Source organism: Heteronotia binoei, chromosome 2, assembly GCF_032191835.1.
Source record: "Heteronotia binoei isolate CCM8104 ecotype False Entrance Well chromosome 2, APGP_CSIRO_Hbin_v1, whole genome shotgun sequence".
NCBI lineage: Eukaryota > Metazoa > Chordata > Lepidosauria > Squamata > Gekkonidae > Heteronotia > Heteronotia binoei.
In genome coordinates this window covers 48,884,778-48,900,926 of record NC_083224.1, presented here as the reverse complement: position 1 = coordinate 48,900,926, position 16,149 = coordinate 48,884,778, and the positions used below count along the sequence as shown (strand labels likewise).

The 16,149-nt window shown below is 41.7% G+C and overlaps 1 protein-coding gene across 1 annotated transcript in view; it reads right to left on the bottom strand.

Annotated features, from left to right (window-relative positions):
- Window positions 1-16,149, bottom strand: part of PTPRT (protein tyrosine phosphatase receptor type T) — a 1,094,059-nt gene that overhangs the window by 664,138 nt on the left and 413,772 nt on the right. Inside the window, exons 5-6 of the mRNA XM_060230934.1 lie at window positions 15,639-15,754; window positions 2,156-2,330 (exon numbers count right to left, since the gene is read on the bottom strand). Coding sequence (XP_060086917.1) covers window positions 2,156-2,330; window positions 15,639-15,754 — 291 coding nt within the window. The remainder of the gene's footprint in view (window positions 1-2,155; window positions 2,331-15,638; window positions 15,755-16,149) is intronic.

Here is a 16,149-nt window from a genome sequence, read left to right as displayed (position 1 = left end):
ATCCATAAGTGCAGTGTCCACGTTAAAGACTGTACAATGGCACTGTTAAAAGTCAGGCCTCTTCTCCCACAGAAGGAGCAGTTTAGAGCAGGGGTGTCAAACTCATTTGTTATGAGGGCTTGATCTGACATAAATTAGACCTTGTCAGGCCAGGCCATGTATGTCATATAAAACGTAATGCCAGGTAGCAGAGATATAAACTTTATAAAAGACATAGACAAAGGATTTTTTAAAAAGCTTAAAATAAAACTTGCTTAAAACATTAGCACTCGTTGTTGGTCTTAAAGGTGCTTTCTTTTTATCTCTCCTGTGTAATCCAGGGAACCGGGCAAAGGAAGCTCTGGCTTTTTCCTTCCTTCCCCAGGGACCCAGGAGAGGGAGAAGACTCAGTCAATAGAAGGAAGAGAGGCTTAGTTCAGTAGCTCTGCTGTGCAATTGAAAGAGCATGGCAAAGCAAGCTATCTCTCTCCCCTTCCTCCCCAAGGGAGGAGCCTCAACCAATGGAGAAAATAGAGACTTTGCTCTGTAGCTCCTGTTCGATGGAGCAAGCCTGGCAAAGCAAGCTGTGATGCAGAAAGAAGCAAGAGAGAGGGAGAAGGAAGCAGATGGCAGCCAGTTACTTAGAGGCTTGATAGGAGCTCTCCAAGGACCTGCTTCGGCCCCCAGCCTGCATGTTTGACACCCCTGGTTTAGAGCATAAAAAGAGGTAAATACCCTTCATACAAATATCACTTCAAAAATCATAACTATGAAACACTGGTCCAGAGTGATACACAAAATGGATGCCAGTAAGAGACAAGCCAGAGTCAAGTCTAGAAAAATCTTTGGAAGTGAAGTCAAAGGCAGCTGGCTGACTAAAAACCCTCTCCCCACCCTAAGAAAATGCATAATTAAGGACAAGTTCCCCATGAACAATCCTGTCAACTCCTCTGACCCTTTTATCCCAATTTAGCATCACTTCCCTATCCAGTAGTCCCTGGAACATCAAAATACATTCACACCTTTTTTACTCCTCAGGAAGACCCATAAAACTTCTCCTACTTTATTGTTTACTCTCCAAAAAGCACACCAAAGCATTGTTTTGGGGGGCGCATGCATCAGCAAAGCCCCAGGGAACATTTTTCCTATATCAAGCACACCTAGACACCGGTCCTGTGTATGGGTGTTCTCGACGCTAAACAGCACATGCCTCGGCTTGCATGATTAAGGACACTGCTTCCGTCTTTGCTCTGTGAAATGCTGGCCATTTCTCAGCCTTCTTCATGTACCTCAAGCTTCTCTACTGGTAAATGTCACCTCTTCAAAATCACTATCATCTTCCCCTCTTCCCTTTATTTCCTCCTAGCTAACTTGTATGTTTTCTGTGTGCTTTGTATGTGTGTTTTGCTATTTTATACTTTTATAATGAAACACTTTTCTGGTTGAACTTCAGCCTGGTTTATTTTGACAGTTCTCTAAGGGAAAATCCTGGTATGGATTGGTGGAGATCCCTGCTATCTGACAATATCAATAAGACCAAAATGCCAGTGTTTAAGGGGTCAGGGCATTCTACTTTACCCCTACTGGCAATACAAAAGTTGGATGTGAAATGCTGGAGTGTCTTTCTCAAGTCAAGGATGAAAGTCCCACATCATCTACATCCAACAGGCAGGATCAGAATTATAAACAAGGCATTATTTGAATACATTTCTAAAAAAAAAGAATTATAAAGTTATAATTATGACAGTATTGTTGAATCAAAAGCATTCTACTAAAAAATAAACCAAGAGAACAAAGTGAAACAAGGGTATGACCAAAAGGACAACAGAAACTTCACTGAAAAAAACCAGACTTCAGAAATTAACCAAAGTCTTGGGGAAATAGAACTGTTTCTGCCTGGAGTCTAAACCTCAGGCACATTTCTGTGGTGAGAGGTTCCATAATTTGAGAGTCTGCAACAGAAAACATCCTTGTATTTAGTGTTCATCATTGTAATACCCATTGTATTAACTGAGCACTTCTACAGAAAAGAGAAGACTTCTGGAATGTCCTTATCTCAGAGTTTGGAATCACTGGCTCATTGTCAAAGCTCAGTGTAGAAACTCCTGTAGACATTTTGTGTTTGTACAGATACAAGAAAGAACAACGTCAAAGGATTTTATTTGACACTGCTTACCTTTAACTATTAATTCTGCATAGTTTGAAACCCCTGATCCACCATCAGAGCGGATAACACATCGATATTTGCTGATGCTGCGCTGCGAAGTGTCTGCAACACTGACAGTAGCAGAAAACCGCCTGTGGTTTACAACTCTGGTGACCATTAAAGCTGTGTCTCTGCCATTCCACTGCTGCCAAAACAAACAGAGGGAGAAATAATTATAACATTATTTCTAATGGAGACTCTTTAACAGCAGTGGTCAATAAACACAGTATTAATTCAAGATCAATATTCATCTCAACTACACGCAAACACACACATTCATCTCAACTACACACACACACACATGCATATGGTTCCAAATGAGTATCATTTACTATTTTATTCAAAATTTTAGAAATGTATGCTCCAAAGTTCTTGGGCAATATAAGAAAACGTGTATTATTGGCTTCTTCTTTTTCCCCCTATAAAGAAATTTTCATTGAATTTGCCCATCCAAACTCAGTTTGCTTTCATCAAAATTCTTTGAATGTTTCTACTGAGTGGTTACCTCCAAAGCCACCCTCAAGCTTCAGCTTAACTCAGACTCAATGCTGACATGGTAATGTAAAGATTTCCATGAGAATTTATGTGAAAGGTAATCACTGATTGTCGGGACTCATCGTTCATCTACTTTAATATATTGAATTTTCAGTGCCAGGCAAAAACATAATTATTTGCTTATGACTTCGGGGGGGGGGGGTTGTTTGTTTTTTGTCTCATTCTTTCCTCTTTCTTATCCCATAACATGAGATGAAGATATCAGACTGTGGGTTAAACTTGGTTTATTTATGATTCATTTAAAAATGTATACTAAATTTAGTGCAGGTTCCTCCTGTTGGGCAGTTAGAGCTGGCAACCAGCATTTCAGCCACTTCTTCCTGGCTTGAAATTTAATCCTTGCTAACTAGCACTTGCTTTGTTTACTCTGGGCTGGCCTGAAAACTGTGCCAAGCTTCATTCCCCTTCCCAAAGCATCATAGTAGATTTGGCTCATGCTGCCTAGAACCAATGGAAACTCCCTTCACAGCCATAGCTGCACAACCAATGATCAGCTGACCATATCTGAAAAACAAACAAATTAAAAAAAAATCTTTGGATGCCTCAGAGTATTTGTCAATTAGCCATGCCTATGAGTGAGCAATTCACAATCTTCTTGCCAGTCCTTGTTACAATCTGAAGGGTTTTTTTTTTTAAATCAGGCCCAATTATTATTAACCCAAGTTCTTATTCAAACAATGTGGAACAGGCAAACACACCCACACCCACAAGAGGCTTCCTTGCCAAGTCAGTCTGAAGGATGCTCAAAAACTTCTTCCTTGGCCCCAAATATGCAAGTTGCTGATTCTACATTATTCAGATAGTATGGGCTGTGGGTCAGTGATAGTGGTAATTATCTGTACACCAGCAGGTTATATGCTTCTCCAATTTTACCTCTTATTAGCTGGGTCATATCAAATATGGATGAGCATGAAGCAAATAATGTGACAAACCAGGCCAGTTCATTGGATGGCAAACCATGATCTGGGCAATTGCATTGTTCACAAACCACTCATGAACTGGCCTGTTGTTTTTTTGTTTGTTCAGTTTGGGCTTATGGGTCAGACATGCTGGCACCCAAGGCAATGCTGGGACTCTCCAGTGAGCACAGAAGACATTTAAATGCCTTATAAGTTCACTTGCAGTGGCTTCTGTGGGGGGACAGGAGTTTGATGCAGGGGAAGGACACTGTCAACAATAAAAAAGGGATACAGTGGATTTGATGGTGGCTGCAGGGTTTATGCCAGCTGACCAACCTTTGGAGGTGGAAAAGGAAGGCCAAGAGGTGTGAGCAATGAAAGAATGGGGTCTCCAGCACCCCAAGAAGGTGCTGATCCACAGGATAGAAGGCAAAAAGGGGGCGTGTTTGTGGTGGTAACTAAGGGGAGGGGGTTGGAAAGTGGACCTCTGGAAATGCAGAGGATGCCCAGGAACACCTTTTACATAGTCATGATTCCAATGGGCCACAAACTGGTTTGGCAAACTGCATAATCTGTGGATGTTCACAACCCATGTTTGATGGTTTCTCACAAACCATGAACCACCACCAACCACCACTAGCCAAATCTGATTGGAGAGGGAAGGGTGGGGTTGGAAGTTTTAACATCTAATATAGGGTGGTGAGGGAGGTTGTACCCACATTGGTGAGGGTCATACCAGTCACCAGTGAGGATGCCCGACCTGGGGATTCTAGTACTCCTGGGGAGGGGAGTACTGGAATCCCAGTAGGGGAGGGGAGTACAGTGGGAGCAGACAGAATTATAAGGGAAGGAGGCCGAGACAAAATAGTGCTTGGCCCCCTTCCAGTCTGCATCCCATCCCGACGGTGACAAGTAGTTGGGTCAAGCGGAATGCCCTGACTCCGTCATTGGTGTTATGTAATGCCAGGTTCATAAATAACAAGACCTCGATCCTTAGGGAGTTCCTGTTTAAGTTCCTCGATCCTTAGGGAGTTCCTAGATGATTTCAGTGTCCATGCCGATGACACAACCTCCAGTCAGGCGATGGACCTAGTGTCCTCCATGGCAACACTGGGACTCTCCCAATTTGTTACAACACCCACTCACCAGGTGGGGCACATGTTAGATTTGGTCTTTGCTGCTGGGTTTTTGGTGGACAATATTACTGCTGAGGCAGTGCCATGGTCGGACCACTTTGCCCTCAAGGCTCATGTGGCTGCTCCATCCCAACCCTGTATGGGCAGAAAGCCTATTTTGGCTCGCCCACAGAGTCTAATGGACCCTGAGTGGTTTTTAATGACTGTGGGATCCCTGGCTCCCTAGTGATTCCCTTGATGACCTGGTTGAGTCTTGGCATGGCCGACTATCCAGGGCCATCAACGAGATCGCACCTTGATGCCCTCTGCGCCCTCATGTTAAGCTGGCTCTGTGGTATACCCCGTAACTGAGACAGCTGAAACAAGGACTCAGAGAGGCAATGGCAGCGTACTCAAGACGAAGCGACGAGAACATCTTAAAGAGAGTTTATGAGATCCTATGAGAGGGCAGTCAAAGCCACTAAGAAGGATTACTTTGCGGCTAAGATTGCGTCTGCAAATTTGCTGGTTGCCTTGGTGGATGATCTCCAGAGGCATCTGGATCGAGGTGGTGTGGCAGTGCTGATATTGTTAGATCTATTGGCTGCGTTCGATACGGTCGACTATCGGCTGCTGACCCACTGCCTCACTGACGCAGGAATTTGGGAGCTGGCCTTACAATGGCTTTCCTCCTTCCTTGACGGACGGGGACAAAGAGTGCCAATTGGGGGAGAGCTGTCCCAGAGGCACTCACTAGATTGTGGGGGCAGTGCCCTCTCTGATGTTATTTAACATCTACATGCGCCCCCTTGCCCAGATTGCCTGGAGATATGGGCTTGGGTGTCATCAATATGCGGATGATACCCAGTGCTATCTACTAATGGATGGTCGGCCTGACTGCATCCCAAAAAATCTGGCCCTAGCATTGCAAGCTGTGGCAGATTGGCTCAGGCTGAGTAGGTTGAAGCTGAATCCAATAAAGACAGAGGTCCTTTTCCTGGGTCGTGGCAGTCTGGGAAGGGAAATCTCCCTTCCAGTTTTTGATGGTGCGCCATTGAAAGCAGCACACAAGGTCAAGAGCTAGGGGATTCTACTGGAGCCTTCCTTGTCAATGGAAGCCCAGATAGAAGCCACTGCCAAATCCGCTTTTTTCCATCTTAGGCGGGCAAGGCAGTTGGCCCCTTTCCTAGAGCATCATGACTTGGCAACAGTGATCCACGCAACGGACACCTCAAGACTGGATTACTGCAATGCCCTCTACATGGGGCTGTCCTTGTGCCGATCCTGGAAGCTGCAGCTGGTGCAGAATGCGTCAGCTACGCTGTTATTAGGGCTCCCGAAGTGGGAGCACATACAGCCAGGGCTCCGCAAGCTGCACTGGCTGCTATTTGTATACCGGATTCATTACAAAGTGCTGGCCATTACCTTTAAAGCCCTATATGGCTGAGGACCTGCTTACCTTAGGGACCGTCTCTCCCCATATGTGCCCCAGAGAGCACTGAGATCAGATGCACAAAATCGGCTGACAATCCCTGGGCTGAAGGAGGCCAAACTGAAGAGTATATGTGAAATGGCCTTTTCGATCGCAGCTCCACACTGGTGGAAACAACTACCGGATGAAATGAGGGCCCTGCAGAGTCTTGATCAATTCCACAGGGCCTGCAAGACTACCCTTTTTCAAATGGCCTTCACTTAAATGTGGATTGATCCACTATATTCGGCCATCATAAACTACCGAGGAGAACATCTAGAGTACAGCACTGTAAATGTTAATTTTTATTGTAATTTTATGTTTTTAATTATAATGATTTTAATTAGTAAATTATATATATCGTTTTGAAAAATGTTTTATATTGTAAATTGTAAGTTTTACATGTTGTGAGCTGCCCTGAGCCTGCTTCGGGGGGGGGGGATATAAATAAAATATATTATTATTATTATTATTATTATTATTATTATTATTATTATTATTATTATTATTATTATTATTATTATTATTATTATTATTCCCATCCCTAATACCAGGCTCTTACAGCACAGACTTGTCCTTACAGGAGTCTTAGATGAGTGAGGCTCATTGTTCTGAAGGGTGGTAAATATGCCTTGTAAAATATAGTATGGAGAATATTGATGCATTGATTTAATGCTCTCTTTTAATGCTTCACTGTACTTCTTTATTTCATCTCTGTATGTCTATATTGTTAGGGAATTCTGTTTGAAAATCTATTTCTTTATCTCAAACAGTGCGATGGATCACTGGATCAAATAATCATTGAGAGGCATTTAACATGAAAAAGCAAAAACATACTTATTTCTACAGGGAAAGGATACTGGGAGGTGAAAATAACAAACACTATAGAACTACATCCTCACACTAGAAGATCATGTTCTTAATGGAAGACTACTTCCTCCTTCTTCTTGACCTCTCTGCCTGAACAAAGGAAGTCACCTGACTAACTGACCAAACAAACAAAACAAGTTTTTCCGCTTCTAGATTTTGATTGACAGCAGTCAGTATCTTCTTCCTAGGTCAGCTTTGAATCATAGACTCTGTGGCCTTTTCCCACTGAGGGATATCCTACTATGAATCCAATCTCAGTCCTTGCATCAAACTTCCCTCTATTTTCTCTAGGAACATATGCATAGACTTTTGCTCCAAAAGTTTTGATATGCTTAAGTCCTGGCTTCTTGCAAAACTAAGCCTGGAACGGAGTAATTCCTGTTACTTTTGAAGGTATTCTATTGTGGATATACACTGCTGTATTTACAGCTTCAGCCCTCAGGCCTTAAGGTAATCCAGAATGCTTGAGCATTGCTCTGGTCATTTCCTGTAACACACAATTAAGTCTTTCTGCACTCTCATTCTGCTGCAAAGTGCATGGGACAGTCACTTTGTGTTCAATCCTTTCTGCTTTCAGAAATTTCTTGAACTCACTGTTGCGATATTCACCAACTCCATCTGTCAGCAAGCTTTGAGGTGCACGCCCAAATCTGTTTTTAACCATGGCAACATATTCTTTAAATTTATCAAGAGTCTCATCTTTTGGAGCATACAGACTATGCTATGTTTTGTCTTTGCTTCTGTGAAAACTGAGGGAAAATTATTTCTCCCAATCAAATCTTTTATAGGCCCAACAACATCACTGAATATTGTCTCCAAAAACATTTCATTATGCACACTGCTTTTTCCACTGAAGCAAGGTGCAGTTCCTTTTGCTCTCAGACAAATATCACATCTTTCCTTGGATTTATCACAATGCACAACATCAAGTCCACAGTCCTTTAGCAATTTCTCAACACTCTGCATGCTTCTGTGTGCTAACTTTACATGCCAAACACATCTCCTATGGTCACACTTTCTGCCTTCAGTCTGGCAAACAGTCTTTTCCACAACATCAACAGCATCTGACCTTTCATTTAAGTCCATAATATAATGAGCTCCACTTCTTTCATCCAGTTTAAAACTAATTCCAGAATTCTTCTGAATAATTTCACCTTCATCTCCTTTACCAAGATATTTATTTATTTATTTAAGATTTATATCCCGCCCTTCCCACGAGTGGCTCAGGGCGGCTTCCAGTAGTAGATCCAGCAAAATTACAATATTTAAACATATAAAGGGATCAGCATTTAAAACAGATAAAAACAGATAAAACCATAGTTATCAATAAACATTAATAAATATTTCAACTGTATATAAAAGAAATCCGGCAAGTTACGTTAAAATTCTCAAGCTAGGTATAGGCTAGCCGGAAGAGGGTCGTCTTACAGGCCCTGCGGAACTGAACAAGGTCCCGCAGGGACCTCACCTCTTCCGGCAGCTGATTCCACCATGTAGGGGCCATAACAGAGAAAGCCCTTTCTCTGGTGGATTTCAAACGGGCTTCCTTCGGCCCAGGGATAGTAAGGAGATTTTGTGTTCCCGACCTCAGTACTCTCTGGGGAACGTGCGGGGAAAGACGGTCCTTCAGGTAGACAGGTCCCAAGCCATATAGGGCTTTAAAGGTGATGACCAGCACCTTGTACCGGACTCGGTATATTACTGGAAGCCAGTGCAGGGTCCGAAGACCCGGCTGAATGTGTTCCCGCTTTGGGAGACCCAATAACAGCCGGGCCGCGGCATTCTGCACCAGCTGCAATTTCCGAGTTCGGGACAGGGGCAGCCCCATGTAGAGGGCATTACAGTAGTCTAACCTCGAGGTGACCGTGGCATGGATCACTGTTGCTAGGTCGTCGCGCTCCAAAAAGGGGGCCAACTGCCTTGCCCGCCTAAGATGAAAAAACGCGGACTTGGCAGCGGCTGCTATCTGAGCCTCCATCTTTAAGGAAGGCTCCAACAGCACCCCCAAGCTCCTGACCCTGTCCGCCGCTATCAGCGGCGCACCGTCAAAGGCTGGTGCGCATAATTATTTCTTATAAACACTTGGCTTGAAAGTAAATTCTCAATTGATTCAGGTGCATAAGCTACATTTTTCAGTCTTACTGGCATTAAATCTCCATCAGTGGTAAACAATTTCATTTTGATCGCACCCACACCACAAACTTGTAAGGGTTTCTGGTTGGCACCTAACATTTCAGGTCTCCAGCTTTCATCCAACTCTGAAAACACGCCTTTATATCGACTATGCATAGAAGATCCACTATCAATCAAAAATCTTCCTCTTTCACCAAAAAAATTTGCATTATCAACATGCATAGTACTTTCTTTGTTCTTTTCTTTGTTCCCACCTGGGCCATGTGGCTTGGAAAATTTCTGCTTTAAAAATTTCTGGCTGCTATTATTTCTATGGCCACGAGATGGCGTCCATGTTCCCTCATTTGAAACATGGGCTTTAAAATTGCTATTCCTTTGTTCAGTGTCCTTGTCCCCAGATCTAGAGGCTGCTTCCTCCTCGATAGCATTTAACAGGCCTTCCAGACTCAAATCTTTTTGCAGTCTCAAAATCATCTTAATTGGCTTGTAAGTACTGGGTAGAGTTTTCAATATAGTTGAGATTGTCTTGTTCTGCAATAGCCTCACCATGCTCCTGTAGTCTGGATTGCATGCACATAAATTCCTTCAGATGTTTAGTCACATTCTCCCCTTCTTGCACTTGAAAACCAAATATTTTCCCCTTTAAATCATGAATAGTGCTTATGGGAGTTTTGTTATATTTATCTTTAAGGCATTCAAGCATTTCTTTTGCAGTTTTAGGAGTGTGCAATTCAGAAATTTCATATGCCTCAAGAGATTCTAAAATGAGAGTTTTTGCAAAACCATCTAGCCGTTTAAAATTTGATTTTTCTTGCTCATTCTCAGGGGGATTTTTAGACAAAACTCATTCAGCCCCATAAATCTCAAGTCTTTGCATTAGGAGCGAGAGCCAGAATGAGACATTATTCTTAGTTAACTTCAGGGTACTAAATCCTATCACTGATAGGTTACTCACGGTTCCAAAACCAAGATTTACAGTAGCTGTTTCTGAAGACGTGGAAACAGAAGATCCAGTGGCTCCTCTCTCTGGGTTCGACATTTTTCATAGCAATTAGGCAGGGCAGGGTTAAAGATTCTTCCTTTCTCACTGGAGAGAAAAGGCGGCTGAATGTGCGCGCATGGTTGCAGCAAAGCTCTTCCAAGGTCTCCAACGTAATCCACAGAAAAAGAGTTAAAAAGCTCCGAAAATTCTCTTTCTAGCACATCTGAGGCTTTTAGACAAAAGTAGCAGCGTTTCCAAATCGAGACAATCTGAATTCAAAGCTCATTTAAGTCAGAAAGCTCTCAGCAATGGCAAGAGAAAAAAAGACGTCATTTTAAAATTGAGGTTTGTCTGCACAGCATTGCAGCTTGCTTTCTAAATGCTCTGAAAGGCGATCCAGATTAAAAAATCATTTAGAGTTCAAAAAACAGTCCATGCTATAAGCTACCAGCTTGATGGCAAAAACCAAGAACCATCCTCTGCTACCAATTTTGTTAGGGAATTCTGTTTGAAAATCTATTTCTTTATCTCAAACAGTGTGATGGATCACTGGATCAAATAATCATTGAGAGGCATTTAACATGAAAAAGCAAAAACATACTTATTTCTACAGGGAAAGGGTACTGGGAAGTGAAAATAACAAACACTATAGAACTACATCCTCACACTAGAAGATCATGTGCTTAATGGAAGACCACTTCCTCTTTCTTCTTGACCTCTCTGCCTGAACAAAGGAAGTCACCTGACTAACTGACCAAACAAACAAAACAGGTTTTCCCATTTCTAGACCTTGATTGACACAAGTCAGTAACTTCTTCCCAGGTCATGAAGACAATAGGGAATCAGGCACAGTGTTAACCCTATAATGACTGGAACTTTAGAACATTGCAAAGGACATTTTATTTATTTATTTATTTAGTGGACTTATATCCCGCCCTTCTCACCGAAGTGTCTCAGGGCGGCTCACAGCATAATAATTCATACAATTCGATTTAAAACATTTACAAATACAATTAAAACCATAATTAATAAAACAAGATAAGATAAAACCAGCGGTCTATAGGAGCATTTTATTCCATCCAGAGATGTTCTCATTATCAGTTAGGTGTTATAGGCCTGCCGGAAGAGGGCTGTCTTACAGGCCCTGAGGAACTGCCCTAGGTCCCGCAGGGCCCACACCTCCTCCGGCAGCTGGTTCCACCAATAAGGTGCCGCTATTGAGAAGGCCCGATCCCTGGTGGATTTTAGACGGGCCTCCTTTGGCCCAGGGACTACCAGCAGGTTTTGTGAACCCGAGCGTAGTACTCTCTGGGGAACGTGTGGGGAGAGACGGTCCCTAAGGTAGACAGGTCCAAGGCCATATAGGGCTTTAAAGGTAATGACCAACACCTTGTACTGGACTCGGAATATTACTGGCAGCCAGTGCAGATCCCGGAGCCCCGGCCGAATGTGCTCCCATCTTGGGAGCCCTAGTAGCAGCCGGGCAGCAGCGTTCTGCACTAACTGCAGTTTCCGGGTCCGGCACAAGGGTAGCCCCATGTAGAGGGCATTACAGTAGTCCAACCTCGAGGTACATACAGAACAGATACATATTTCCAACATATATATTTTATCAGTGCTGTGTTGTAAGTGTGTTTTTGACACATTTGTGGAATTTTTTTCCTTTTGATACTGCTAACTTTTTAGACTGCTGATAATGTGTGCTTTGTTTTAAATAAATTCCACTGTGATTTAACTTGGATTTTAAGCGAGAACCACCACAAGAACCATTTGGTTGAAGGACAGGATATAAGCACTTAAATAAAGGAAGGAATATAAATGCTTAATAAATTATAAAAGAACAAAGGTTGAGTCCAGTGGCACCTTTATTATTAATAGATAATGCTGGGAATAAGCTTTCTTGTTCATGCACACTTCATCAGCATGCACATGGAAGCTAATGCCCAGAATAAAGGTTTGTTGGTCTTAAGGGTGCCACTGGACTCAAACTTTATTCTATTGCTTCAGACCAACACAGCTACCCAACTTAATAAATTTTAAAAGTTAGACAAAGTCAATCTATAAACTACTTTTCACTCTGGATTTGGAGAGTACATTTTGATACAAATAAACTGTTTTCTTCTTTGGGCAGAAAATAGTTTGGGAGATGGGACATCAATAACAAAGCATGGTGAGTATTTGCATATTCAAATTATTACCAATCTGAAAACTGCAGCTGCATTTACTATTAAAAAATCTGAACATAATACTGTCTTATACTGAATCAGACCACTGGGCTATCAAGATCAATATTGTCTACTCAGACTGGCAAAACTTCTCCAAGGTCTCAAGTAGAGGTCTTTCACATCACCTATTACATGATCACTTTTTTTCTCTTTAGCTGTTGATGCTGGGGATTCAGCCTGGGACCTTCTGCATGCCAACTAGGTGCTCTACCACCGAATCATACCCTCCCCTAATTCTGGATCAGACAGCTGTAAGGGGTACAGAGAGACTCCTCTCATCTGTGAGTCACTCAGAGCAAAATGTAGTATGGCAGATGTGGAAGAGAGATGGTGGCAGCAGACAGGGGATCAGAGCTCACATGTTTAACAATTTTTTTTTTTTGCAAAATCATGAACATTTATACCCTGTTTCCACAGAAGCAGTTTGTCAAATTTTCCATCATTCCTGATGTGACTTGCGGACCTGAAGCAAGCCATCAGGTGATCAAATGTTATGACAAAAATGGTAATTCTGATATAAACATATGTGTGATCACATCAAAGAGCCTTTCTATGTGGAGGTTTACTTGTGTATTAACAAAGCACAGTATTAAAAATGTATTTTAATACAGCCATACATACACAGTCACATCACAATTGCCTTTTTGCAGTGTTTTACTGACTAGAGTTGCAGTGTGCTGAATAGAAAGCTGCAACAAACCAATCCTGCACAACATTCTGTGCAAAATTTTGAAATAAAGACTGAAACTTCTAAGTATCCCTACTGAATTTATTCCTTTTTGAAAACAAGAACAGATATTTCATAATTCCAATTCCAAACATCTGGAGACAAATCCATAAGAAGAAAAGTTTTAAAGCATTCTGATTTTTGGATACTATTATTCTTCAGGTTTTCCAGTTCACTTGGACTCCTCGTGATAGGAAGAGTGTTCACACAGACTTGCAAATTTTGCTCATTTGTGCTGATGTTCTGAATTTTGTTACAATAAAAATTACAGTGGGCAATATTCTACCATGCCATGCATGGAATATGCAGTTTTCCTCTACTCCTCTCCATTTCTTCATCCACTTAATAAGAACATAAGAGAAGCCATGTTGGATCAGGCCAACGGCCCATCCAGTCCATCACTCTGTGTCACACAATGGCCAAAAAAACCAAGTACCATCAGGAGGTCCATCAGTGGGGCCAGGACACTAAAAGCCCTCCCACTGCTGCCCCTCCCAAGCACCAAGAATACAAAGCATCACTTGCCCCAGACAGAGAGTTCCAACAATATGCTGTGGCTAATAGCCACTGATGGACTTCTGCTCCATATGTTTATCCATTCCCCTCTTGAAACTGTCTATGCTTACAACTGCCACCACCTCATGTGGCAGTGAATTCCATGTGTTAATCACCCTTTGGGTGAAGAAGTACTTCCTTTTATCCCTTCTAACCCAACTGCTCAGCAATTTCATTGAGTGTCCATGAGTTCTCGTATTGTGAGAAAGGGAGAAAAGTACTTCTTTCTTTACCTTCTCTATCCTATACATAAACTTGTAAACCTCTCTCATGTCATCCCTCAGTTGATGTTTCTCCAAGCTAAAGAGCCCCAAGCATTTTATCCTTTCCTCATAGGGAGAGTGTTCCAAACCTTTAATCATTCTAGTTGCCCTTTTCTGCACTTTTTTCAATGCTATAATATCTTTTTTGAGGTGCGGTTACCAGAATTGTACACAGTACTCCAAAAGAGGTCACACCATCAATTTATACAGGAGCATTATGATACTGGCTGATTTGTTTTCAACTCCCTTCCTAATAATTCCCAGCATAGCATTGGCCTTTTTTATTGCAGTCGCACACTGTCTTGACATTTTCAGTGAGTTATCTACCATGACCCCAAGATCTCTCTCTTGGTCAGTCTCCTCCAGTTCACACCCTATCAACTTGCATTTATTTTTAGGAGTTTTGGCCTCAATGTGCATTACCTTGCACTTGGCCACATTGAACCTCATTTGCCATGTTGACGCCCAGTCACCCAGCCTCAACAGATCCTTTTGGAGTGCTTCCAACTCTTGGAAAGATAATTTCCAGAGCTGACAGACCCACTCAGATGAACAGCTATGTGGGTTGGGGTAGGAGCTGAAGGGAAAGAGAACAAGGGAGTAAAAACCACTTCCCCTTCTGCAAGCCCAGCCCTACTGAGGAAAAATTGATTTCAACTCCTTCACAGACCATCCCATCAACCTAAAGCCTGCACATATCTTTGACCCCAGAAATTACCTTTCTTATTAGAAGAAGTTGCAGGAATGGAGAGGAAAACATGAAAATTGCTGTACGTAGATGGTTGGATACTGGCCAATATTAAGATGGACAATACATAACTGTAAAAATTAATTTCAGTTTGTGATCCTCATAGTCCTTTCCATAATCTTCCTGTTGTTAACTTTCAGAGTCATCCCAGTGATTTAACTGAAGTCAAACTCCACCATAAAGTGTGTGTGTATGTATTTGTTTATTTATGCCTTCAAGTCAAAGCCAACTTCTAGTGACCACAGTGAGTTTTCAAGGCAAGAGACTTTCAGAAGCAGTTTGCTATTGCCTGCCTCTGTGTAGTAACCCTGGTATTCCTTAGTGGTCTCCCATCTAAATACTAACCAAGACTGACCATGCTTAGCTTCTGAGATCTGATGAAATCAAGCTACCTTGTCCTACCCAGGTCAGGGATAAACTGTACTAGTGAATGGCAATCATTTGCCTTTAGTATTGAACCATAAAGTTACAGCATAAATGAAAAATTACAATTAATAAGAAAAGTTTGGATTTGCAAAAACCCCTTCCAAGAATTCCACTATGTATAATTTATGGCGCATCAAAGGGCATCCAGTGGACAAGATGCATGATTTTAATTTCTTCCTGGCACTGTAGCAGTGCCTCAAGACACTAGGGGCTAGACTTGAAACTCATCATTTTGCATGATTTTTTAAAGAGGATGTCTGAGTACATGCTACACAATCAGGCCATAGGTTTGATTGAACTTTACGCCATTATTTAGTATGACATTGCATGACCTTGAAATAAATCTGAATTCCAGCATGCTGTTAAAGTTGCTACCTTAAAAATGCTTTGGAAACTCTAATTTAGTTCCAAAAGACCCTTGAATTTACATAATGTTTTGGAGCCTTTCAAAAGCAAACAAAACAAGACAGTGTGTTCACCCTACCTGTAGCCACAGTTTGTCATGTTGTGACCACTTTCCTCCAGCCACACACTGGAATGTTGCATTCTGTCCAACATTAACCTCCACATTTTGAAGCCGCAGGAAGTGAGGAGCTTTTCCTAACAAAAAATAAATAAATAAAAATTTATTACCTGGATAGAGTAGCATAGAATATAATTGTAGAAGAGAGATACATTGTGAAAGTCAGTCATGTTAAACAAAACAGACTCATTTTACCATGAACCACACAACTTAGCAAAAAAAATTTGTAATCTAGAGAGTCTGTTTTTATACAATATGGTTCCGTGTTCAGGCTAAAAAACTAAAGTGTTGACAATCTTGGACAAGATATTACACTTCTAAAAACATTAACATTTCTCAAGAACGTGTTTCAATTAATGTGTGCTGCAAGCAAAAAAGCAAATTCCTTTTGTATAAGAAAAAAACATTAACAGTACAATTAGAAAGTTTCATAGCAATCCTGAAAAAAGACATTTTTCCTAAGACTTAAGAA